Genomic DNA, 27,802 nt, shown 5'->3' on the forward strand with positions numbered 1-27,802 from the left:
TCAAGAACTGAGACATAGCTCCCATATAAACCAATCTCCCGATTTGACTTCCTGAGACCCTGAAAACCGCAATTTTTTTCCAATTTGCATATAGTGATCTATTTTGACTTGCTACAACTGTGCTAAGTACGGTTCAAATCGGTCAAGAACATGATATAACTCCCATATAAACCAATCCCCCGATTTGATATCTTGAGTCCCTGGAAGCCACAATTTTTATCCGATTTGGCGGAAAATTTTCACATAGGGTTTTGTTGTGATTTCCAACAACTGTGCTAAGTACGGTCTAAATCAGCTAAGAATCGGATATAGCTCCCATTTAAACCGATGTCCCGATTTGACTTCTTGAGCCCATGGAAGCCAAAATTTGCAACCGATTTGGCTGAAATTTTGCACATAGTATTCTGTTATGATTCCCAATAACGGAGTCAAGTGCTGTCCCAATCGGTCAAGAACCTGATATAGCTCCCATATAAACCGATCTCCCGATTCGACTTCTTGAGCCCTTACCAGTCGGGATTTTTATCCGATTTGGCTGAAATTTTGCATATAGTGTTCTGTTATGACTCACAACAACTGCGTCAAGTAAGGTCCAATTCGGTTTATAATTAAACATAGCTTCTATATTTTAGCAGAATCCATGGTGGTGGGTTCCCAAGATTTAGCCCGGCAGAATTTAGCACGCTTTTACTTGTTTTGATTTAATCGTATAGCAAAAACTAAAATTCTAATAATATTTTCCGAAGAAACCATGTGTCTAGAATAAAATCTTAATCCGCGATTCTCGACTTTTTTGGCTTTGGTTAGATTTTAGATCAGTGTTGGGCACATGTGCTAGTGTGCGTTATATTTCCAAGCCAATGGGCTTATGTTCCTGTTTGCATACACAAATATGTGTCCGCCACTGTGTTAGATCCATGGTTTCTTCGGCGAATTTTCTTAGAATTTAATGTATATTGACAAATCCTACCGACGAGTTTGAGTGGTTCCAAATGAAATTGCGATCTAGCAGTCAAATGCTATTACAAAACAAAAAACACATTTTTCTGCCTAACTTTGAAAAACAAGGGTTTTTTGTGTTCTATTTATAATAGAAACAGATCACCCTATGGTCTGCAGCCGGACAATATCCGATTGTATGAGTTTTTGCTATACGATTTATATTTTTTTTTAACCATGTAAATCAACCCGCCCTAATGTAAAAGATCTTTTATTTGTTCTACCAATTTGAGTGCAAAGTTTTAAATGTTTATTTTTTTCTATGTTTAGTTTAGTTTTCGTCTCTTTCATTCTATTATATCTGGACCTTACGTAGGAAAGTATTAGAATTTTCTGAAAACGAAAATTCAAATTTAAACAAGTAATAGCTCTCTAAAGACCTAAACCAAAACGTAAAAGGTAAAAAAGCAACTAGAAAAAATTAAAAAAAAAAATACTTCACGCGAGGCAGCACAGAATGACATTCGCTTTCAAGCGTTAAAGTTGCTAATTTTTTAACTTTGCCGCGTTCCTTTTTTGGAATTTGTGTGCAGAGTTGAATTTTTGTAACGCAACGCTCAACAACAAATCTCAACGCGCTCATTCTGTTTTGCCCTTAAGTTCGGCCAGGCGGAATCTTATATACCCTCCACCATCGATAGCATTTGACACGTTATTTAAGAGACTTTTCAAAAAATACAAGAAATACATTTACGGATACAGATGGACCGTACTTGTCATGGCTATTAGAATCATAAAAAATACCACGTTTAAAATTTCAGCCAAATAATAGCGCCCCCTAGAGGGCGCTATATCAGGTTATAAACCGGCTGCTGGAAGCCACAGAAAAACTTAAAAAAATATTCAGATAAAATGGAGGGGTACTTAAGGTTTCTTAAGGTTCAAGAAATCAAATCTGAAAATCAGTTTACATGGCTATATCAGTCTGTGAATCGATACGAACCATACTTGGCACAGTTGTTGGAAGTCAAAACGAAACATCTTGGAGAAAAATTAGGCCAAATCGAATGAGAATTGCACCCTCTGGAGGCTCAAGACCCGAGATCGGTTTATATGGCAGCTATATCGGGTTATAAACTGATTTCAACAATTCTTCCCTGACCTTAATTGTATACACTGACCACTCACTGATGCCACCCAGAGAAGCTGCCTTTAATTAACATGTGCCACGAAAACCTCATGATTTTATTGTACTATAGCTGCCATAATACGAGACATGACAGCACACACCAGGCGAAGAAGAGATATGGGAAGAAGAATAGAAACGTTTATTACGCAAGAAGAAGAGTGAAATGAAAATGCCCACAAATAAGCCTTTCAAAAACTTGAATAATATTTAAAAAGTAACAAGTAAAAGTGTGCTAAGTTCGGCCGGGCCGAATCTTGGGAACCCACCACCATGGATTCTGCTAAAAATTAATACAACATGAATTTGGTTGAAGGCCACCGTGACGCAGAGGTTAGCATGTTCGCCTATGACGCTGATCGCCTGGTTTCGAATCCTGGCGAGACCATCAGAAAAAAATTTCAGCGGGGGTTTTCCCCTCCTAATGCTGGCAACATTTGTGAGGTACTATGCCATGTAAAACTTCTCTCCAAAGAGGTGTCGCACTGCGGCAGTCCGTTCGGACTCGGCTATAAAAAGGAGGTCCCTTATCATTGAGCTTAAACTTGAATCGGACTGCACTCATTTGATATGTGAGAAGAAATTTACCCCTGTTCCTTAGTGGAATGTTCATGGGCAAAATTTGCATTTGCAAATTTGGTTGAGGGTCATAATTTTATTTTACATACCAAACTTCTGTCAAACCCGCCAAAATGACATCTTCTAGGATCCGAGCAAGGATGACCGGTTTACATGGGAGCTATAGATAAGGTTATAGACTGATTTGGACCGTATTTGACACACTAATTGGAAGTCGTAACAGAACACCGCATGCAATATGTCAGCCAAATCGGACAAAAATTGTGGACTCAAGAAGTCAAATCGGCAGATCGGTTTAAATGGGAGCTATACCAGGTTATAGACCGATTTGAACCGTATTTGACACAGTAGTTGGAAGTCATAACAAAACGCTATGTGCAAAATTGGACAAAAATTTCGGGTTTATATGAGAGCTATACCAGGTTATACACCGACTTGGCACTGTTGTTGAAAGTCATAAGAGAACACTCATCATTTTATCATTTTAGTCTAATTGGATGAAATTTGTGGCTTCTAGGGGCTCAAGAAATCAAATCAGGAGATCGGTTTATATGGCGGCTATATCAGGTTATGGACTGAAATAGACTATAGTTGGCACAGTTGTTGGGAGTCATAACGGAACAACACATACAAAATTTCGGATGTAAATTGCGGCCTTCAGGCGCTCAAGAAGTCAAAGCGGGAGATCGGTTTATATGGGAGCTATATCCAAATCTGAACCGATATTAAGTATCTGGACTTAGTTGAATGGCATACGCGTACTTTATGAACTAAAATTCTGCGCAACCAGGCAAAACTTGAAGCTTATTGGGGATACTAGAATACTAGAATACTAATCAGACTATATCAGCTTAAAGTCCGATTTGGACAGTACTTGGCGCTGTTTTTGGAAGTCATGAAAAAACACTCAGCCAAATCGGAAAAAATGCGGTTTCCTGAAGCTTTAGAAGTCAAATCGGGAGATCGGTTTATACGAGAGCTATATTAGGTTATAGACCGATTTATCATCTATAACTTGACACACAGTTTTTGGAAGCAACAAAAAAAATCCGGGCAAAATTGGAGGAGGATCGGATAAAATTTGCTGCTCCAAGAAGTCAAATCGGGAGATCGGTTTATATGAAAGCTATATAAGATTATAGACCGATTTCCACCGTACATAAAACAACTGTTGAAAATCATAGCAAAACACTCTGTGCGAAATTTAGCACGATCGGATAACAATTGCGGCTTATAGGGTCTCAAGAGACCTAATCAAAAGATCGGTTAAAATGGGGCTATATCCAAATCTGAACCGATATGGTTATAAGTTTGTGCATTTGTTTGGAACGCTAAGAAGGAGAAGAGCTAGACCCATTGACAAGTATACCGATTGACTCAGAATTAATTTCTGATTTGATTTAGCCATGTCCGTCTATCCCTCTGTGAGTCCATGTATTTTTGTAATCAAAGTGCAGGTCGCATTTGATGTTCAATCATCACGAAATTTTGCAAATATCACTTTTATGGCCCAAGGACAATCGCTATAGATTTTGGTAAAAATCGGTTCAGATTTAGATATAGCTCCCATATATTTATATGTATCGCCCGATTTGCACTTAAATGGCCATAGTAACTACATTTTTCAACCGATCTGGACAAAATTTGGCACAGATTGTTTTATTACTAATCTCAATATATCTACAAGATTTTATCAAAATCGGTTCAGATTTAGATATTGCTCCCATATATATGTATAGCCCGATTTACACTCAAATGGCCGTAGTAACTACAATTTTCAAACGATCTGCACAAAATTTGGCGCAGATTGTTTTATTACTGATCTCAATATATCTACAAGATTTTATCAAAATCGGTTCAGATTAAGATATAGCTCCCATATATATTTATAGCCCGATTCGCACTTAAATGGCCGTAGTAGCTACTATTTTCAACCGATCTGCACAAAATTTGGCACAGATTGTTTTGTTACTGATCTCAATATATCTACAAGATTTTATCAAAATCGGTTCAGATTAAGATATAGCTCCCATATATATTTATAGCCCGATTCGCACTTAAATGACCGTAGTAGCTACTATTTTCAACCGATCTGCACAAAATTTGGCACAGATTGTTTTGTTACTGATCTCAATATATCTACAAGATTTTATCAAAATCGGTTCAGATTTAGATATAGCTCCCATATATATGTATAGCCCGATTCGCACTTAAATGGTCGTAGTAGCTACAATTTTCAACCGATCTGCACAAAATTTGGCACAGATTGTTTTATTACTGATCTCAATATATCTCCAAGATTTTATCAAAATCGGTTCAGATTTAAATATTGCTGCCATATATATGTATAGCCCGATTTGCACTTAAATGGTCGTAATAGCTACAATTTTCAACCGATCTGCCCAAAATTTGGCACAGATTGTTTTGTTTCTGATTTTAACATATCTGTAAAATTTCATCAAAATTGGTTCAGATTTAGATATAGCTCCCATATATATGTATAGCCCGATTTGCACTTAAATGGCCACAGTAACTAAAATTTTCAACAGATCTGCACAAAATTTGGCAAAAATTGTTTTGTTACTAATATTAAAATATCTGCATAGTTTCATCAAAATCGGTTCAGATTTAGATATAGCTCCCATATGTATGTATAGCCCGATTTGAACTTAAATGGCCATAGTAACAACAATTTTCAACCGATCTGCACAAAATTTGGCACAGATTTTTTAATTGCTGATCGGTTCAGATTTAGATATAGCTCCCATATATATGTTTAGCCCGATTTACACTTAAATGGCCATAGTAGCTACAATTTTCAAACGATCTGTTTAAAAATCGGTTCAGATTTAGATATAGCTCACATATACATATATATTTATATATTGTCCGAATTTATAATTGTAGGGTACTATATAGTCGGCTCCGCCCGACTTTTGCTATTCCTTACTGTTTTTTTTTACATGCACTTAACATATATCATACAATTTTTGTTTCTGCCCAAATATATTAAATAAAATTTTTATATCAAATATTTATGAAATCCTTTACAAATCACTAAAATTACGTTATTTTTAAACATTTTTTAATTTTGTTTTCTTCGATTTTTTGTTTTTAATATATCACAAATAATTCCATTAGAAGAAAAGAATTTCAATTCTATTTCTAAGTATATTCACCCATGATGGCGTATGTATTCCGGCACTTGAACTCTCGTAACTGACTTCAACAAAAATAAGAACAAATCCAATGACAAAAAAAAACTTAAAGGAAAAATTCCTTCGCAAAAGTAACCATGGCAGGGTAAATTAACTTTCGATTGTTGTGCAAAGGCCAAAAGTTATAGCAAGCAGCTAGCCTCGCCGCGCCTCGCCTCAGCTAAGGAGCAATGACAATCGACGACAGTCGTGCAAATTATAATAATATGAGGAGTAATCATGTAACTTCATCGCATTAACATTAACATACTTATTTATACCATACCGTCGTTCCCCCTGCCCAACATTCTATGGTTATTAGTATGCATGCAAAGTGTATTTTTAGGCTGAAGCGAGCCAAATCAATCCAATCACTCTTTCATTTGTTTGCCTAGAAAGCATTCAAACGATATGACTGTTATGACGTATATTTGAACGTAAGAACAGCGTGCAAGCATGTCTGCCAGGATATATGACAAATAGGTATGTGGTTCCATAATGAGTGGTTTGAGGTAGGAATTGTGCAGCTGTGGCAGACATAACTACCTACTACCTACCAGTGAGTAGGCTTCAACACTCATACCTAAGGTAACAATAAAACTATTGATAAAACTGTGTGTTATTCGCATTCCCCAAGAGCATCTTCACACGCAATGTTTCACCTAAGGTTTACAGTGAGGCAATTTTAAGAAAATCTTATAGACTAAAGTGGAGCTATGGTTTTTTTTTGGAAACATAGGAAATTGTAGAGTTCATTGGCTAATATTTCAGTCCATTCGGATAAGAATTGCGCCTTGTAGGGTCTCAAGAAGCATATTCGAAAGATCGGTTTATATGGGAACTATATCAGGATCGATTTGAACCATATTTATCGCAGTTGTTGGAAGTCATAACAAAATTGCAAATGCAAATTTTGCCTATGAACATTCCACTAAAGAACAGGGGCAAACTTTTCCTATGTCAATGAGTGCAGTCCGATTCAAGTTTAAGCTCAATGATAAGGGGCCTCCTTTTTATAGCCGTGTCCGAACGGCGTGCCGCAGTGCGACACCTCTTTGGATAAAGGTTTTACATGGCATAGTACCTCACAAATGTTGCCAGCATTAGGAGGGGAAAACCACCGCTGAAAATTTTTTCTGATGGTCTCGCCATGATTCGAACCCAGTCGTTCAGCGCCATAAGCGGACATGCTAACCTCTGCGCTACGGTGGCATAACAAAATACTTCACGCTAAATTTCAGCCAAATCGGATAAGATTTGCGCCCTCTAGTGGTTTCAGAAGTCAAGATCCAAGATCGGTTTAATCGGATAAGAATTGCGCCCTCTATAGGCTTTAGTAGTCAAGATCCCAGCTTGGTTTATATAACAGCTATATCAGGTTATGTATCGATTTGAACCATATTTATAGCAGTTATTGGAAGTCATTACAAAATACTGCATGCAAAATTTTAGCCAAATCGGATAAGAATTGCGCCCTCTAGTGGTTCAAGAAGTCAAGATCCAAAATCAATTTATATGGCAGCTATATCAGGTTATAGACCGATTTGATCCATATTTATCGCAGTTGATGGAAGTCATTACAAAATACTTCATGCAAAATTTCAGCCAAATCGAATAAGAATTGTTCCCTCCAGTGGTTCAAGAAGCTTGGCTTCTCAGTTTATATGGCAGCTATAACATCACAGTTGTTGGAAGTCATACCAAAACACTTCATGCAAAATTTCAGCCAAATCGGGCAAAAATTGCGGCTTCCATTGGCTCAATAAGTCAAGACCCAAGATCAGTTTATATGGCAGCTAAAGCAGGTTTTGAACCGATTTGAATCAGTTGTTGGAAGTAATGCCAAAACACCAAGTACAAAATCTCAACCAAATCGGATACGAATTGCGCCCGCTAGATGCTTGAAAAGTCAAGACCCAAGATCGGTTTATATGGCAGCTATATCAAAACATGGACCAATTTGGCCCATTTACTATCCCAACTAACCCACACTTATAACTAGTATTTGTGCAAAATTTCAAACGGCTAGCTTTACTTTCGACAGACGAACGGACGGACTTGGCTAGGTCGACTTAAAATGTCATGACGATCAAGAATATATACACTTTATGGGGTCTTAGACACATATTTCGAGGTGTTACAAACGGAATGACGAAATTAATATACCCCCCATCTTATGGAAGAGGATATAAAAATTAAAAAGACATCTTTGGTCCAACAGTCGGAAAGTCTAGGCTCCACGAGAAAACGTCCAGTAATGGGTTGCAGCTGATCGATTTCGCCGCGACAAAAAACATGGTTATATTCACAAAGCCACACTGCTGTCACCCGATCAAAACACGAGGAACCAAATTGATCACCTTGTATGTTATTATGACTTCCAACAATTGTGCGGTCCATAACCTTATATAGCTGTCATATAAAGCTATCTGGGGTCTTGACTTCTTGGGCGTCTAGAGGGCGCAATTCCTATCCGATTTGGCTAAACTTTTGCACGACGTGTTAAGTTATGACTTCCAGCCACTGTGCTAATAAGTATGGTTCAAATCGGTCCATAACCTGATATAGCTGCCATATAAACCGATCTTGAATCTTGACTTCTTGAGTCACTAAAGGGCGCAATTCTTAACCGATTTGGCTGAAATTTAGCATGAGGTTTTTTTTTGTGACTTCTAACAACTGTGTCAAATACGGTTCAAATCGATACATAATTTGATATAGCTACCATTTAAACCAATCTGGAATATTGACTTCTTGAGCCACTAGGTGCCACAATTCTTACCCGATTTGACTGAAATTTTACACTAGGTGTTTCATTCTGACTTCCAACAACTGTGCTGAATATGGTTGAAATCGGTTCATAACCTGATATAGCTGTCATATAAACCTATATGGGGTCTTGAGCGTTTAGACGGCGCAATTCCTATCCGATTTGGTTGAAATTTTTCACGACGTGTTATGTTATGACTTCCAACGGCTGTGCTTAGTGTGGTTTAAATCGGTGCATAACCTGATATACCTGCCGTATAAACCGATCTTGAATCTTGACTTCTTGAACCACTAGATGGCGCAATTCTTATCCGATTTGGCTGAAATTTTGCATGAGGTGTTTTGTTATGACTTCTAACAACTGTGCCAAATATGGTTCAAATCAATACCATATAAACCGATCTCGGATCTTGATTTCTTGAGCCTTCAGAGGGCGTACTTATTATCCGATTTGGCTGCAATTTTCTACAACGGCTTCTCCCATGACCTTCAACATACGTGTCAAATATGGTCCGAATCGGGCTATAGCCTGATACAGCTCCCATATAAACCGATCTCTCTATTTTACTTTCTTACTCGAGTTGGCTGAAATTTTGCACAATGACTTCAATTAAATTATGGTCTGAGAAGGACCATAAATTGATATAGCTCCAATAGTATAGCAAAAGAATTCGACAAATGAGATTTATGGTGGAGGATATATAAGATTCGGCCCGGCCGAACTTAGCACGCTTTAACTTGTTTTTTCTGTGTAGGACATTTAAATGTCGACTGTCTTGCTTAGAATACTTTCCCGCCAACCCCGCTTTTCTACTCTGAAAATCCCGTTTTATTGCCAAATTGCGGCGGTCACGTTACGTATGCGGTAATTCGGCCCCAGAGTTGTATTCATTTTCATTCCATTGGCTATAAAAAGAAAGAAGACAATTTCATTTAGTTTTTTTATATATTTTTTCTTTTAGTTTGTTTTCTTTTAATATTATTTACTTAACTCTTAACTTTAATTTCAAAATATCTTTATATATATATTTATATTTATTAAACGTAATTTAATGTTTTTTTTACTTGTTTTTTTGTTTGTTTTTTCTTTTTAAAGTTACATACTAAAGTACAGTTAAAAAATTTTTAAAGAAAAAGGCAATAATCTATAGTAATAACGAAGAGGAGAGAAGAGGGGATTTTCTTCATTCGGTCATTAAGAAAATGGGGTGGGGGGAGGGGAGAATTAAAAAAGCACAAAATTACATTATGAGAACATTGAATGGAGGAGATTGGCTGTAGTCGTCGTCTTGGTGACAACTTCTTTTCAAAAATAAGAAAAAAATCACACAACAAATGAAGACTTATAAATATTCAAATTATTAACCATCTATTTTGGGAGTAAGTGAAGAATTTCCATTTATTTTCGTGATAAATTTCGAAAAAATATTCATAAAAACAAAATTTATAAACCAAAAACAAAAACAAATGTATAAAAATGGTAATGGTAACAGAGATAATAAATCAATTGATCATCAGAAGTTATAGATAGAAGTGTATGTATGAAGACGGGGGTAAGGGCGATTAAAGTAAAGCCAAATTGGTGTAAACTAAGAATTTGAAAATAATTTGCCAAACAATTGTTATTCAATGTACGTATGCATGTTTGTATATCAAAGAAACTAGTTGTCGTTGTTGGATGTTGAATAAAATATTTTTTATCGGTTCGTCCGTCCGTCGGTCTGTCTGTCGTCTTCTTTTTCTTAAAACAACATTAGGGTAATTTCATTTTATTTCTTTGTTTTGTTTTTTGTGAAAAAGAACATTTCTTTAACATAAAATTATTATTGGCTAAGTTTATTATTGTTGCATCTTGATTAGAGGACTGATATTTTGGTCTCTTCTGGTGTAGTTGGAGTTGGCTAAAAGGGTACAGGAGTAATAGTTAAAGACAAAAACATACACAAGGTTATAGGGAGATTGATATAAGAGTTTCTGGAAAGGAATACAAAGTTGGGGTTTTGTGTGTGTTTGGGATTTTGTTTTCACTATTGTAGTTGTTGCTGCTGTTGTTCTCTTCGGAAATTGTTTTAATCTAGTTTTAATTATTATTGCAATTATTTTCAAATTCATATAATTAACTTAATTATAAACCGGTATTATAACTCCATATCCCTTGCCTCATCCTCACTATAGTCTGACATGCTGGACTCATCGGTATCACTACTCTCACGTTCCACCTGGGCGGCTCTCAAAGCTTCTTCGGTGGCAAAGCGTTGCACATAATCGGCCACCTTGCGATGATACTCTTCGGGTTCGTGTAGATATAGAGAGGCTGCATCACGATTCAATGGATCCACTGGATTCGGATATGTGAGCAATTGTGGCAAAAATGATTCGAATATATTTGACAAATCGTACAGCGCTGTCCAGGCCTGATTGATTACATCCAGACACACCGTCCCCGATGACTCATCAATGTTGGGATGATAGATTTTATTCACAAAACCTATGCTGGGCGATTTGAAGGGATAATTGTCGGGCAGGTAGACACGAACCTTCCAAACGCCACCCTCGTACGGTGTCCCATGGGGACCAAAGAATTTGACATGAAACTCATTAAGGCCACCAATAATGGTAACTTCATGTTTGGACTCTATCAACTTGATGACATCGTTATCCATGCGTCGTTTTCCAGCACTTGGCGAAGACATTTTCTCTGTGTGGTGTGTTAAAGTAAGGGGGGTGGTGGTGGTGGTGGTGGAAAAAACTACAAATCTCAATACACAGTACAGTCAAGGCTTCAATACGATAAACCACGACGTTCTTCACACCACCGTGGCCTTCGTTTTTGCAGCAAGCAAGGCCAACCAATGAATGAATAAATGGAATATATGCTCCTTGGGAATTCTGCAAAGAGCGCAAAAAGAAAGAAAATACAAAAACCACAATTAGTTTGGAGCACTAAAATTGCTGAGGAAAAAGACAAAATTAAAAAATTGAATAGGAAAAAAGCATAGGCCAAAAGTTTCTACGAAATGCACTGCCATACCTAAAGAAGTGCACAAGCCCACACTTTTGGCGTATGCAAACCATTGTACAATGGCAACAACAACAGCAACAAACACGACCATGTATGTTGTTGTTGACGTCAATGTTTTCAAACCCCTGCCTGACTGACTCAATCTCTTTGTACCCCCCACCTACAGACACATTGCAGCAACAACAACGACTATGAACACGTCGATAACAACAGCAGATGCATAAAATACAGATGCAAGCAAAGCATAAGAGAGCACCACAATATGCTACGTATGAATTGAAGGAATGAGGTCAGTAGGTCACTGAAAATAGCTTAAAATTGTTAATGTGCTATTTTTTGTTGTTGTTTTTTGCCCCCTTCGTTTTATTTGCATTAACGACTAGTGGCGTTTCTTTAACCTTTCATTCATCATCATCAGAATTCTCAGCGTCCCCTTTTTGTTAGCAAAATAGGTCACAGCAACAAAGCTCTTCTTTTTTTAGACTGCTGTTCCATTGAACTCGTATGGCCCAAGCCACGGATTCACCCACTTAATATATGAAATATATGTAGTACTTGTATCCGTGACATTGTTTCTCATTTGTAAAGGCCAGGTTTTTAGGTTTGTGTGACAACTTGTTTTAAATTATGTTGCATACTTTCAGGCGTAGAAGTAAAATACCACCTTTACAGGCAAGCAACACAGATAAGGCAATTCAAGGATTTTAAGTTTCTCTCAATTTTCAAGTCCATATTTATATGAAACAATATGATAATGTTGATATGTTTTATATTTCATAATTAACATATTTAATTTATATTGTTATTGTGGAAACAGTGTGCAGTGTCCTCATTCATAGAGATCTGTTGTAAGTTGAATAGCAGGATTGGTTGCATGGATAAAATGGTGGTATAACTCATGTGGGGATGTGCCTCTACCATAAGATTCAGACTTTATCATAAATTGTATTGGTATGTGTGGAAATGTAAGGAAGTTAAATGTAAAGACAAGATTTTTTGGATTAGTTGGCCGACGGAATAGCTACGCAATCGATATTCACGCTATTGTACTTCACACCCAAATGCCGACACACTTCCGCTGTCCATGGAATGAATAATTTGTAGGTAGATTTGGTGGCGCATATGATCACATTTCTAAAGGGTGATTTTTTTGAGGTTAGGATTTTCATGCATTAGTATTTGACAGATCACGTGGGATTTCAGACATGGTGTCAAAGAGAAAGATGCTCAGTATGCTTTGACATTTCATCATGAATAGACTTACTAACGAGCAACGCTTGCAAATCATTGAATTTCATTACCAAAATCAGTGTTCGGTTCGAAATGTGTTCATTCACCGTTCAGCGATGAGGCTCATTTCTGGTTGAATGGCTACGTAAATAAGCAAAATTGCCGCATTTGGAGTGAAGAGCAACCAGAAGCCGTTCAAGAACTGCCCATGCATCCCGAAAAATGCACTGTTTGGTGTGGTTTGTACGCTGGTGGAATCATTGGACCGTATTTTTTCAAAGATGCTGTTGGACGCAACGTTACGGTGAATGAACACATTTCGAACCGAACACTGATTTTGGTAATAAAATTCAATGATTTGCAAGCGTTGCTCGTTAGTAAGTCTATTCATGATGAAATGTCAAAGCATACTGAGCATCTTTCTCTTTGACACCATGTCTGAAATCCCACGTGATCTGTCAAATACTAATGCATGAAAATCCTAACCTCAAAAAAATCACCCTTTAGTTGGTTAAAATGTTAACAGCCTATGACCATGAACGAATCCTGGCGAGAACTTCAGAAAAAAAAAAAATATATTCAGCAGTGGTTTCCCCTCCTATTGCTGGCGAAATTTGTGAGGTGCTATACCATGTAAAAACTTCTCCCCAAAAAGAGGTGCCGCGCTGCAGCATGCCTTTCAGACTCGCCTATAAAAAAAGAGGCCCCTTATCATTGAGCTCAATGGAATGTTCACGGGCAGATTCGGCAAGATCGTTGAAGCACATGGTAAAACAGAGGAAAATAATGGCCCTTTTTTAGCCTTCTTTATTACAATAATAAAAAAGAAATCAAATGGAAAAAAAATCATCAACATGGAGGCCTGCAGCCATCATCGTACAATCGTTCGCAAATGATGCGATCTCGATGCTGTCTGGAGGGAGTGGAAAGTATTGGTTTAACAGTGCAGAAGGGGCAACATCTTTTAATCGCCCAATTCCACATACGACTGGCGACTGGACAAATAATTCGCGATCCATTGTTTTGTGAGTGACTGGGGGACGTGTTGTCTTTAATAATTCGTGAAATAGTTGACTGCATCAAAAGTCTTCAATGATTAAAGAGCCACAAGGATCGTCCTATGGCACGGTTTGGCCTAATTGAGATCTTGGCTAATATTTGTGGCGATAGCAAGCAAATCACCATGATTGCGCTTACTTGGAAATTCTTTAACAAAGCTCCAGACAAGAGATGCGCGTAGCGCATAAACATCGTTATCATGGCCATATCAGATTAGAGCTACTACACGTTCGCAGGTTGCGGATACCGGAATACTCCGTAAGTATGCGGAATATGTGTAACTGCATTTACAGATAATCGCTGGTTTCATGCGGGCAGATTCAGTAAGAGGCGGGGTGGCACCGGCTGTTACCTGAATACTGAGCGCCTGTCGATAGGAATAGGCAAGTTATAATAGCTTTTGAACTACCAATGGCCGAAACGACTTTGCTCACCTATGGGAACTTGACTACGATACAAGCGTCAACATGCAAATGTGTGATTACAAGAACGGAAATCTAAGGAAAATACCTCAAGTATCGACAGCATTTTTATTTTAAAACATTTGTTTTTCCAAGCAAGCAAATAAAACACCAACCAAAACAAAAATTAGCTGTTGTTCTGCACATTTTCATTGGAATTCTTTCGCGTACTTTTTTCGCGTTCTTTTGCACTCGGCTATAAAAAGGATGCCCCTTATTATTGAGCTTGAATCGGACTGCACTGATTGATATGTCAGAAGTATACCCCTGTTTCTTAGTGGAATGTTCATGGGCAAAATTTGTATTGTTGTACTATCGCAAAAGTAAATTTTGTGTGCAAAATTAAATAAAAATAAGCAATCCGACATTGAATGTATCTTTTAAGGTACACTGCGCCTATAGAAGGCGCAATTTGCATCCGATTAGACTAATATTTTGTACATTGATTTCTCTCATTACTTCCAACTGACTTTATTACCCTTGGTTTTATTTGGTCTTTACATTAATATTGCTTCTATATAAATCGATTTCCAGATTTTTATTTCTCATTTTCGTTTGAAATATAGGTGATGAGAAATTAACGATAGATAGCGACAATAACATTGCCCATCGAAGTTTACAATTAAACATAATCCACCTTTACCTACTTTGTAGAAACCCCAGTCGTGAATTTTGACTACCCACCGGACTCTCGTTGCCGCATTGGCAGGGTTACCATTTTAACGTATATACTCACTAACAGCTAATGTTCATGCCTTATCGATTCAGTTGGAGAAAAATCACATATCTAAATTCGTACCTTATTCTGTTTTATATCAAAGCCTTAACCCATTTTAGACAGGTGTTGCGTTTTCGTTACTTGGCGAACATTTACATGTATATATTGGCTGTATGCTACTAATATAAGGCGCTATTACACGGCATGTAGAGACCTTATGACATGCCACTTTTTGTATTCACATGTAATTGAAAATGTTTGGCTAAATTGTCAATTTACATACGATTCATCATTTTTGCTTTCACAACTGCATGTCATTTTCGTATGGCCTAACCTAAAAATTTGAGCAAAAGCTAATTTTTTATGCGTAATAATTGTTGAAGTTGTGAGAAAGCTGGTTAAATTATAAATTACAGAAAACAATTTAATTTTAGGTTGCTTTCATTCGACTGACAACAAAAAACGTCCAATTTCTTTATGTCTTTGTCAGAAGGAATAGAGCACGCTCTAATCGAAAAAATTACATGTGCTATTTCGAAAAACTATGTCCATATGTTAGCTTCGTATGTATCACACGACATGTACAACTCAACATATGCTAAATGTGACCTGTCATAAGACAACTACATGCCGTGTAATAGAGCCTTTAGTTACATTGAAAAAAAAATTACAGTTTGCTCTGACTCGTTAGAGATAAAATAGAAATAATAGCTTTATCAAAAAGATGCGTGTGGTATTTTTATTAAAATTTTTCTTAAAATAAGCTAAGTAAAAATTTTATTTTTATTTTTTACAGCCTATACATATTTTGATGAAATGAGGAAAACTTAATAATATTTATTTTAATTATTTAAGATAAAATAAATTAAAAAATATATATAAATATATACCCAGGATTCGCTGAATAAAGTTAAGTCAAGCGATCAGCCGACATAAATTTTTTTTAAATTGTTGGCATTACTTGGCATTGAGTATGTCAACTTGTTCCCTTTCTTTGTTTACGTTTTCTATTTTATGACATTTTCAATAGGCAGGTTTGACATTCTTAATGATGTTCATAGGACCTATCCACTTTGTTTTCGCAAGTGGCCTAAGCTTCTATTAGTGAATCCTGATATATACCTAAGTATTTTCAATTTTATTTTTGATATCAAACGTAGTGTCTGTCCTATATTTTTTTCCCCCTCACCGATTTCTCGGGAACTATACTACATAAAAACAACTAACGTACCTCTTATTTATCAGGTAAACTAAAACTTCCTACATCTAAAGTTTCAAAGCGATTGCACCATAAGATGGGATAATGGTCTAAAATGGGTTAAGTGGCATTGATTTAGCGATATATAAAATATTTTCATTACAAAATTTATATGTTCGTATGTTCCCCCATGAGTTTGCTATTTGTTAGCAGATGTTAACAATAAAGCACGGAAAATTAACCAACATCACCATTGTAATAACTACATACATACATACCTACATATAACTTTAATCACAATTTAATTGTTTTCTATTCTTCTTTGTTTTATGACCAATTTCAATTTCAAATGCAATACGAATACATAAAAAAATTGCCATAGACCTCTTCGATGAGTTTAACACTGTTTTTCTGAATTCAGCTGTTCGATATTTACAAAACAAAGTGCAGGCAACAACAAATAGGTAAAAAAAAAGAGGATGAGTAAAAAGAGAGACCCACATATATTCTCAAACAACAAAAAATAATTGTATAACAAAACTGACAACAAATACTTCTCATTGGCTCAGTGGGGGTAAGCTCATAAGCGCACCCATTTACACCAACATACACTCTCCCATCCAATTTTTTATTTGCACACACACACACATCAATCGATCTGATATCCACTCCTTTATGTGTTTTTCTTAAGGAAATCAACAGCAAAACAAAAAAGAAAATTAATTCAACGAATTTAAATACATACATGTGTATATACAAATTGGTGACGAAATATATATGCAGATGTATGTTTGAATACATTAGACTGGTTCTTATTCATATGAGGAGAAATTACGGCAAATGAAAACAAAAATTCGCTGTATATACCAATCCAAAGTATATTAAAATAATCTGCGTGCTTTGTTTTACGTTGTAATCAACGCAGAACAACAGAATGTAGTTTAATTTGCCCAAGACAAAATGTGCTTAGGTAGGTACATACTTTCTAACTACACTGTTTAATTATTTGTAAAAAAAACGAGTTAGAAAAGGCAAAAGTGCCGACTGTATAATACCCTACAAAGCGGGAGCTATATCTAATTCTGAAACAATTTTGATGGACCTCGGCGGATGTTTCGAGATGGGTTATTAAAAAATCCGTATCAAATTTCAAGCAAATATATTCAAACTGTAATAATTACGGTTGACAAATAACACCATTATTGCAAGTTACCCAAAATCTGACGAGCATATACAATGTCGTTCAGAACAAAAGCAACGCTTTTTCATATTGGTGAAAATAATCATAAAATTCGATTAATGCATGATAAGCATTCAAAGTTCTATAACCATTTTACTTGACGTACCATAAGCTTTAAAAGCCACACATCAAGTCGGGGTTTAAGACCAACATTTTTATATAAATGAGGTTTTGTTCAAAAATGGTTCATTTTCACGTGTGCCAAACAAAAGCAACTAATTGCACCATTTTTGACCATTGTTATACATTTTATAGGCATAGCTTATATTTAGCGGCTAATTACATACACAGATAAATCTTTTCTGTTTGGTTTTAGAGCTTCATACAAGTATTTATGCAAAAGAACCTCAAATCCTAAATTGTTTTAATTGAAAAGCTAAAATAAGAGTTTTGTATCCAGCGATAGAGTTGACTAGTAAAAAACTTGTAATTACTTGCCGTGTATGAGCTCTTAATTGTATTTAAAAAATGTTTCTAGTAACTTTTACGTAAATATGTCGAAGAGTAAGGCCAGTCAAAGTTAGTATCTGCAAGAATTTGCCTCCTTTAAAGTATTTCTCCTTCAAAAGCTATCCATTATTTATTCAGATTGGCAAAAACTGCATTAAAATTTTGTTAGAACTGTAGGAAACACAAGTTAATACCATTATATTGCAATTAACTTGCTTGAAATAAGGGCAGTCCTATAAAATCAACTCTTCACGGACATGCTATTTGAATTTAACCAAAAAAATTTAGTTTTATTAACAAATATCTTTATTTCTATGTCTTTTCTTTTCAATTTGAATTTTTGGCATAACAGAGTAACAAAAAGTCAAATTTTAAAAAATTTCAATATCGATCGATCTTAGGAAAATGCATGTAGTGTGTTGTACACTGACGAGCCAGCCCTTGCCGATGAAGGACTCCTTCGGGCCAATACGGTACGTACAACCGGCTGCCATGGGAAAATTCATACTTTTCTTTTGATAATATGTTTGTCGTCTATTGTGTACATTTTGCCGTAGGTCTTCTGTAGAGCATAGTTCTATGACTACCTAACCCAAGCATGTTTTAAACCTATTTCTATATTGCAATAGGACATTTTGTAATCGTACAACCACTTCTTTTCGGATACATTGTAATATCGCCAGTGTATCCTACTTGAAAATACCGGCATAACGTTTTATGTTTGCTTTACTTTTGCCTTAGACTCACACATTTCACTATAATTACGCCTATAAATAAGATACTTTCGAATTTTATACTATTTTTATCTTGAACATTGAATTAAATTTGATGAAACTTAATCTTTTTATACAATAGTAGCTCATGCATTTTGTTTAACTCCTTGCTCAAAAATCCCTAGAAATAATTCCATCAAAATCTTAAATTTTGCTTCAGCTATACTAAAATTAAAAAGCATTGCCAGGTGCTAAAATTGTTGCTTTTTTAACGCACGGCACTGTATTTGAGAGCTGTACCTAAATCAGAACCGATTTCGACCAAGCTTCTTAGATATTGGGGTAGTCGTCGAGAAAAGCGTTGTGCAAAATGTTGGCAAGATTGGTTAATAAAAGCGCATATATTGGCTCTAGAAGTGAAAATAGGGCGAAATACATATATATCAGCTATATCTAAATCTTACCCGATTTCTTTGAAATTCACGCGTAATAATTTCGTGGATAGTTCGGCTTGATGTCAAGAATGAGTCAATCTTGCGTGGTGTAAGAAATAAGTTCACTTGTTTTTAAATATATCCATTCCCTGATGAAGATTACCGGCGGTAATCGAAATATTGGAAAAAATTTTTAATAAAACAATTATTAAGAAAACACCGACATCTGTTTTTAATAATTGTACATGACCTCAAGCCGAACTATCCACGAAATTATAATCAAAAAGGTCAACAATACACAATATATTATTCACCGGTAATACTAATCTAAAATCCTTCTTGCCAAATTTCGAGACAAACGGTTAACAAATGAGCATTTTATTGTAGAATTTCTCAAAATCGGACGAACATATATTTGGAAGCTATATCCAAATCTGAACCGAATTCTCCTAAACTGTTTAGATTTTGTGGTAGTCGTCGAGGAAAGCAAGCAAAATGTTGGCAAGATAGGTCAATAAATACGCTTGCAGATGCTCTAGGAATGAAAATCGGGCTATATATCCCTTTCAGACCTGAAAAAAACATCCACCGATTTGTATGAAATTTTTAGCACGTTATTATTTTTGTGCAATAGTTATGTGAAAAATACAAAAGAAAAAATCGCTGGATTCTGAAAAAATGACATAACATGTTTGTGTAACTTAGGTTTTCGGTTTTTACATGTAAATAAATATTTGGAGTATTTATGACATACAAAAATCAGATAGCACGATCGTGTACGGGGGGTCTGAAAGATATATATAAGAGCTATATCTAAATCTAAACCGATTTCCATGAAATTGACTAGTATTGTCGAGTGTCAAGAGAAAATCCTTCCTGTCAAGATTCGATAGAATCGGTTAAGAAATGACCACATCGCAATATTAGTCCAAATCGGATGAACATTTATATGGGAGCTATATAATCTGAAACATTTTTTTTTTTTTTTCAATTTCAACAGGCTTTGTCTCTACGCCAAAAAAAAATGGATGTGCCAAATTTGAAGACGACCCGACGAAAATTGCGACATGTAGTTTGTACACAATTTAACATGGAAAGACAGCTGGCGGACATAGCTAAACCGAATAAAAAAGTGAATCTTTTTAATTTTTTTTTTTCGTATTATACGCAAAATTTCTTTTGGTACCTTTGAGTGCCTATATTTGGCGTCATTTCGCTTGATGGCGGGAAAGGCTCCAATTAGGGGCAAAAAAAAAATTTTTAATTTGCGATTTTCCCTGTAAACTGCACCTCAACCAGGACCGTACATTTGCAGATATGCTCCGAACGGTGCGAATCAAAACGAAACAATTAAAGGTGGTCTCATTTGTACAACAACCACAAATCATATGGTGCAATCCGCCATCTTGCCGTCAAGTTGATCATCGTTTTGCCAACACACGCACACATTTGTGTGCGTGGTTGTATACGTGTGCGTGGATGAGCGGAGAATATGCGCGAAAGAAGATAACAACAAAGAGAATACAAACAAAAAACTGACATGTTAATACCGTCAAACCCGGACGGCTATTAACAGCTGTTCGCGTGAGACCACCTATTTAAATCCGCCTTGGGTGCGAATCTTATCTGCAATAAGGTTATTATCCGAATCAATCATTTCAATCAATCATACGGCTGAGTGCGTTCCATCCATGACAACGAGAAGCCTTGCAACCTTGTGCTCGGAACTGCCATGGTTTTTATTTCTACTACGACGCACACTGCATTGCGTTCTTGGAACAAAGCTAATCTCAATTCTCGCTTGCGTTCGCTGTGTTTTGTAAAATACATTTCGGTCTGTTCGTCCTTCCCTTTTGTTGTGGCGGGCGTATATAAGACTATAGACAAATGTCGGACTAACAAAAATTTACAGCTCATTGCTCGTTTTTAAGATGGAAGAGAAATCAAGATTAGCCTAGACTTTTTTAACTTAAAATTATTCAGAATCATTAGTTCGTATCCAACATCCCCTACTTCAATCCAGCCGTAGATTTCAAATTAAGAAACATTTAAAATTCTAGATTGGATATTTTTGTCGACTGCCTAAAATTCTATTGCAAGGGGGTTGTCCCTAGTTTGGCAACCCTACACGAACATAAAGTAATGTATTGTTAATGAAAGAATGAAGGGCGCAAGTGAAAAAAAAAATGGAAAGAGATTTTTATCATCCACCCGTTCTTTTGTGTGGACGGACGAATTGCGAAGTATGGAGGTGGGTATGAAAAGGAAGCGAAATACTAAATAACCCACGCAATGGACGTAGAAAATACAGAAGGCAAACACACATCCATATATTGTAGATATAAACATATAGAAATAGTTCTATTCAAAGTCAACAACAACGTTAAATTGGAGAGGACAGACAAACAAGAGAAAAGGTTGGCAGCCAACCTCAAAAAACAATACCTGATTTAATGACGAATAAAACCAGATTCAATGTGGGGTGAGAGAAAGAATAGAAGCAAACAAACAACAGCAAAACAAAAATTGTGAATTTTGTGCATTCCATTATCTATTCCACTGCTGACTTTTGAAAGCATATTACACTTGACACTGATGGGCTGCAAATAAAAATGGTACAATAAATAACGATATGATCACAGTGCTCTATGCATGATTTGTTTTTTTTTTTTTGAGGGAACGAAAACAACACGTCTATAACGAAAGAAATTCAATTTCGGTGACAATGACCAACATATCGCCCATTATTCATATGGTGGTCGTCGTTTTCGTCAATTGTGAAAAAGTTAACACAACGGAGAAAAAAAAGAGTATGAAAAAAATACACAAAAATACATTGCAAATAACACCATGATGATGACAACATCGATAATAATGATGATTGTGTTTTTGTTGTTGCTGGTGATGGCAAAGATTTTCTATGTGTACATGTTTCACAATGTAATTAGAAAGAGAATTTAGTCGTATTTTATTTGCACTCAATTTTCAACTATAGAGCCTTCAAAACACTACAATTTATTCATTATCTCATCATTATTTCCACTTACATTAAGCCCTCACTGCTTGTACGTTGTATGAAATCAAATTTGATTAGAACTTTTAACTTTATTTAAAATAAAACAATTTGGATCTTTGTTTAGCAGAGCACTACACAACACCTAATGATGAAATGATTTTTTTTATCTTCTGTTGTTGTTTTTGTGTTTCTTTTTCTCTTTATTTGTTTTAAATTTCTTTGTCTGCAAGTGTAATACACACAGGCACGCAACACCACACCATCTGAAATACAAAAACAGTTGCAAGCTGGCGCAGCACACACACACACGCTCTCACTCAACTCAACCACTCACACACCGTTCGCGGCGACCAAAGTGGAATGGACTACAACGTATACCTTCGAACAACAAAATCGTACTGACAGAAAAGCAAAAGCACACAGAAAATACTTTTTAGCAAATACACAAAACATGATTGCCAATTGCTTGTTTTTGTAATATTTCCTAGAATTCAATTAGGATAAAATGCTGGGAACAATTCATTAATTGCCACCTATAAGTGAATGCAAAAAAATTTCCCAGATTAATTAAATTTTTAATATTCATTAATGTAGTCTAAATATCCTTTAATATATGCAAACATATTTCAATTGCAATTGATTTAACGTCGATTATCCAAAAAATCCAAAAGCTGCCTTTAAGACACATCTTTCCTTTGGGTTGACGCAACTTTAAATAACAAAAAAAAAAAAAAAAGACACATCTTTGGGGAAAAGTTTAGGCATGGCAAAGTGACTCACAAATGTTGCCAGCATTAGGAGGGGTTCCCATAAAGATTCAAGCACAGGTACTCAGTCATAAGCGGACTTGCTAACCTCTGCGCTACGGTGGCCTTTTGTAGATACCGATCATATTTTGGGAATTTGTTCGTCAAAAAACTTTGCCATAGATAGTTTCTGCGTTAGTTGCCCGAAGGATCGTAATCACCGATTTCTTAGATGTTCCCATACTAATGGTAAAATTCTTTACATATTTTGTGACAATTTTGCACTTGCTCTGACATGTAATTTTTTATTTTTATTTATTTGCATTGTGTAATTCGAAGCCACCTGACGTCGATTTGAACAAATTACATTGAACTACTCTTATTTTCTCTTTTTAAAGTTTTGTGCCTGCTAGAACGAAGATCACTAAATTTAACAATTTTTGCTCAATGATCGCTTTTTCCCCCCTTGCAAATAGAAAAGATATAGCGACACACACCAACCAATATGGGACGCGTTTCGTCTTTGGTTAGAAGTCTTTTCAGCCATATTATGTTTTATGGCTTCAAGGGCCGTGCGTTGGTATGTTGTATTTGAATCGTATTTATAGCGAAAACGTCTCTATGATACAAATTATTTATTTTACTTATTTTCTCCAAACATATTTTGTTTTTAATTTATTTTTTACATTATTATTAAAAAAAACATTAAATGTTCTTTTAAGATTAAATCCGATTTCATCCAAATCTTATTACAAACTACATTTAGAGAGAATTTCATTGAAATTTTGTTTTCGAAAAAATCAAAACGTAATGAAGCCTTAAAATAAATTTATTTGACAATTCTTTAAAGGAAATCTTTCAAATAAACCTATTTCAAAGCTACATTAAGTTTTGTGAATACCGGTATTTGCCTTTAAAGAAAGTTTGATCCTAACTTAACCTTTGATTTTAGAAAAAATTTAACTACAAAAAAAAATTTAAATTTTCTCTTCTTTTGTCCATCGAAAAAATTTTCTATTTTCAGAAATTTTATGATGTTCGTGTTCTTAATTAATCTTAGGTTTTATTTATAAAACTAAAAAAGAATCAAAAACGTGAACCGTTTTTGTTTTTCTTTTTTGAATTGGCCAGTTTCTAGATCATCCTACACCCATCTGGCCAAATGGGCAGCACCTTCTTTATCTACACGAACCAATCAATTTGCTGCTATATAAAATTAATTACTTTCTCAACACAAATAATTTCTACATTTACTTTTTATCAACTGTCATGCATTTTTTTATGATAGGGAATAATATTTTTTTTAAGAAATTCATGTAAACAAGAAAAATGGAAAAAAGCAAAAGCTTGGGCAAAATTAGACTAGGCGGATGGACCATTTGAGACGCAGTGACGGTCAACATTTGCACGAAATAATCTTAAACATTAGATTTTAAGGGCTGTACTATCGATTCAATTAAGGTTTCATGCATTTTTCGGAATTTTGTGTGATACCACAGCAGAACGGTATCCTAACTTTGCATTGATGCATTTTGGAAATCTGCCATATAATCCGCTCAAAACCATACCCAGCCATGTGCAAATTTCGGTGACATCGGTCAGCACATTCGGCTTAGTCGGCCTAGATGTTAGTCCGGTGCTGATATCGACGTGCTTAACACAAGTCACAGTGAAAAATTTCAACAAAATCGGGCAATAAATGCGGTTTTAATGAGCCTTTTTACCGGAAATATTTAAAAAAAAATTTAGCGTTATTTCAACAGGCAGACGCACGAACTTAACTATATTGTCTAAGATTTGTACCACGTTCCAGAATATATATAATTTTTATAGTCGGTAGTGGAAATTTTGATATGTTGCAAATGGAATGTCAAAATGAAACATCGAAACATTTCCTGTTCTTTTCATAACTAAAATCCGAAGAAGAAAACTAGCGCTTTCTTTCTTACAAACCTTGCTTGAATGCATAATTTAAAAGTATGTTTACACTGCTCATTAAATTCGGATTCATGGACCACGTCAGCAGATTTTATAAAAGGAAAACAGATGATTGAGCCATTAAAACAGGGTTTTCGAGCAGTGTAAAGGTATTTTAATAAAATTACTGGTACAGTAGAAGGAACTGCAAGTGATTTCAAAACATAAGTTTCGGAAAATATAGAAAACATATTTTTCGAGTTTTGTTAACTCAAAAACCGAATTATGGCTAATTCTCCATTTATTTCTTATTAATATAGGGTATTTATTATATTTTTAAGAGAGTACTCTAATATAAGCGTGTATTTCTATTGTGGTTTTATAAATGTGCCGTGTGGCTTAAAGTTACGAACTTGGGCAAATAAATAAATAAAATTTAACATATATAAATTGTTGTTTTTGCTAGAAATTGTGTGTTTTGTTTGACATTTTCTTTTTGCCATATACTTTGTTTGGCAACCCTATTCCATACATTTACAAGACAACAAAGAGAGGATAATCTGCGAGAGAAAGGTGCGATGCAATTTCCATTATCTTTGTCTTCTTTGGATAACAGTGGAGCATAGCTTTTCTTATTTGAAGCATGTATATATGTATATATATTCACATGTAAAATATGTATATGCCTACATCAGATGTGTTACACAAAAGTAATGTAGCAAAGAACGATAAAATATTGATGTATTAACCCCTTTGGGTGCGCAATTAGATAATGTTGCGTTTTATTTTTTGTATTTGCTGACAGAAGTTAAGACGCAATAAAAATGAAAAACATAAATATGTATATTCATATGTAGATACATAAAACATTTTTTATGTTCGCCATAGGAAAATTAGTTTAAAGCATTTCAAGTAACTAATGCTATTTGGACAAGGTAATTTTCTTGCACTGAAGTGGTCTATAAAAAAGTAAACAACACATGTTTTTGGAAATAGTAATCAGCTGATAACGTTGTTAGCTAAATGTGACGGCATAACATGACATATTGATACATGCATGTATAAATATACATATATGTTGTATTGACATGACAATAAATTCCTATAACTCGTTGTTTACATAGAATATATAATTTTTTGAGTAAACTAATGCGGGTGGTGTTTTGATTTCATATAGAAGCATGATTTCATTTGTATTTATGAAGTCCTAACACAAGCATGTAGCCATGTGTATGTGGATTACTATGCAATGTGAATATATGAACGGTATAACATAGAATCAAACAAAGAAGTTCAGAATTATTATTAGCCACACAGACGCAGCTACATCCATACCAACAAACTGCGTAGTAGTTTTTTTTCGACAAATGAAGTAAGCTAAACAAAGGAAGGAATAAAGCTATCGGTCGTCGTAGAAAACACACAATGCGTCGCACAAACACTACTTCTGAAGGGGGACCCTTATAAATGCACAGAACTCTGTTGTAAGTATTTTGTGTGTGCAAGTTACATTGTAAGGCCAAAATCTTCATACACACATACACGATTCTCTGTATATGTGTATTTGATCCCTCACTTTACCCATACTTCTATGCGTGTTAAACAAAATTTCTAACAAAAGATGTTTATGATTATATCGAGGCAACAATGTGAGAAAAGGCTACAACAATTTCAAGTTTTTCTATTATATAGAGGGATTTCTGGAGTAGGGGCAAATCAGACACACTCCCCCAAATTTGTTACAAGATAAAGAAAATCCAACCCTAAATGGAAATTAATCAATAATTCTTACTTTAAAAAGGTTGCCGTTAAAATTAAGCAACATAAAATAGTAAAAAAAAACTAGAAGAAAATCAACACAATTTCTATATAATTGAGAAAACCATATGACAAGTAGTAAGAAAAACAGAGCCACTACACACTAATGATCATCGATATAACATCGATTTTTAATGAAACATTTAAGGGGCATTTGGCCAGCTAAATAGCGAAACTATTTACAAAATAATACGTAAATATATGTAACATTTTTGGTTGGTAAGTGCATTTAATGTAATGTAGACACTGGTTATTCACAGTCTTTTTTTCTATTATCCAATAGTTATTGAGGGAATACTCACTCACAACAATTGAATGCACTTACTTTTAGTAAAAACGATTTTATTTTATTTACCACTTTGTTGGAAACACAAAATGCACCAAAAGATTAAATATTTCAATTAAATTTCATGACTTCTTTTCTATATTTTTTGTTTTGTTTATATTATTGGTTGGCTGTCAGTGAGCCAAGTCGGAGGAGTGCACTGCGAACGCCGTTAATTGACTTTAATGATCATTATTAAGAAACGTAACGTAGCGTAAAAACGTTATAATTAGATTAGTGTAACTCATTACTACGAACAAAGCAAGGATATATGGTTTTCATAAGCTCCTAGAGAGAACATATGAGCGACGCCCCGCACATGACATAAAAATTTAATGATTAATATTATTATTTTATTTAATGATTAATATCTTGCTAGGAGACTTCGAGACTTGAGCACGTGACTCGTGAGTAGTTGTTTCACGTGATTCGTGAGATCCAAATCTAATCGCTTGATCGTGCGATCAACAACACTAATCACGACTCTCGAGAAAATCACGAGCAAAGAGATATCAAGACTCATTAGAAAATTACGACTAAAGCCTGGTACTATATTCGCTTTTCGCGATATTTTTCGCCGATTACTTTAGATAATTGATTTTAAAGCAAAACAACTTGCTGATTTCATTCAGTAGGACATTTCTTTATTACTTATGGTAATATTGTTATTTTATCATTGTTATTTTCGTAATGTTTCAAAAAAGTAATCGCGAAAAACGGGTTTCAACGGTAAAAAACGAACATCGTACCAGCCATAAGTCGTAATTTTTTGTCGAATTTCAGCA

The 27,802-nt window shown here is 35.2% G+C and overlaps 1 protein-coding gene across 3 annotated transcripts; it reads right to left on the reverse strand.

The window, feature by feature from the left end:
• Positions 1 to 10,423: 10,423 nt before the first annotated feature.
• Positions 10,424 to 27,153, reverse strand: LOC106081925 (ubiquitin-conjugating enzyme E2 H). 3 transcript variants are annotated; one of them, XM_013244214.2, is made up of 2 exons: positions 27,048 to 27,153; positions 10,424 to 11,559 (listed from the first exon to the last, which is right to left on the reverse strand). In XM_013244214.2, the coding sequence occupies exon 2, from the start codon at positions 11,361 to 11,363 to the stop codon at positions 10,809 to 10,811; it is 555 nt and encodes a 184-aa protein (XP_013099668.1). In that variant the 5' UTR covers positions 11,364 to 11,559; positions 27,048 to 27,153; the 3' UTR covers positions 10,424 to 10,808. The 3 variants fall into 3 exon arrangements, with proteins under 3 accessions (XP_013099668.1, XP_013099662.1, XP_013099655.1); XM_013244208.2 differs by having other exon boundaries at positions 27,018 to 27,145; XM_013244201.2 differs by lacking the exon at positions 27,048 to 27,153 and adding an exon at positions 22,243 to 22,608.
• Positions 27,154 to 27,802: the final 649 nt, after the last annotated feature.

Source organism: Stomoxys calcitrans, chromosome 4 (assembly GCF_963082655.1).
Source record: "Stomoxys calcitrans chromosome 4, idStoCalc2.1, whole genome shotgun sequence".
In the NCBI taxonomy this organism is placed as follows: Eukaryota; Metazoa; Arthropoda; class Insecta; order Diptera; family Muscidae; genus Stomoxys; species Stomoxys calcitrans.

Coding starts and splice junctions, on each gene's coding strand:
- LOC106081925 (XM_013244214.2), bottom strand. CDS start 11,363: ATGTCTTCGCCAAGTGCTGGAAAACGACGCATGGATAACGATGTCATC.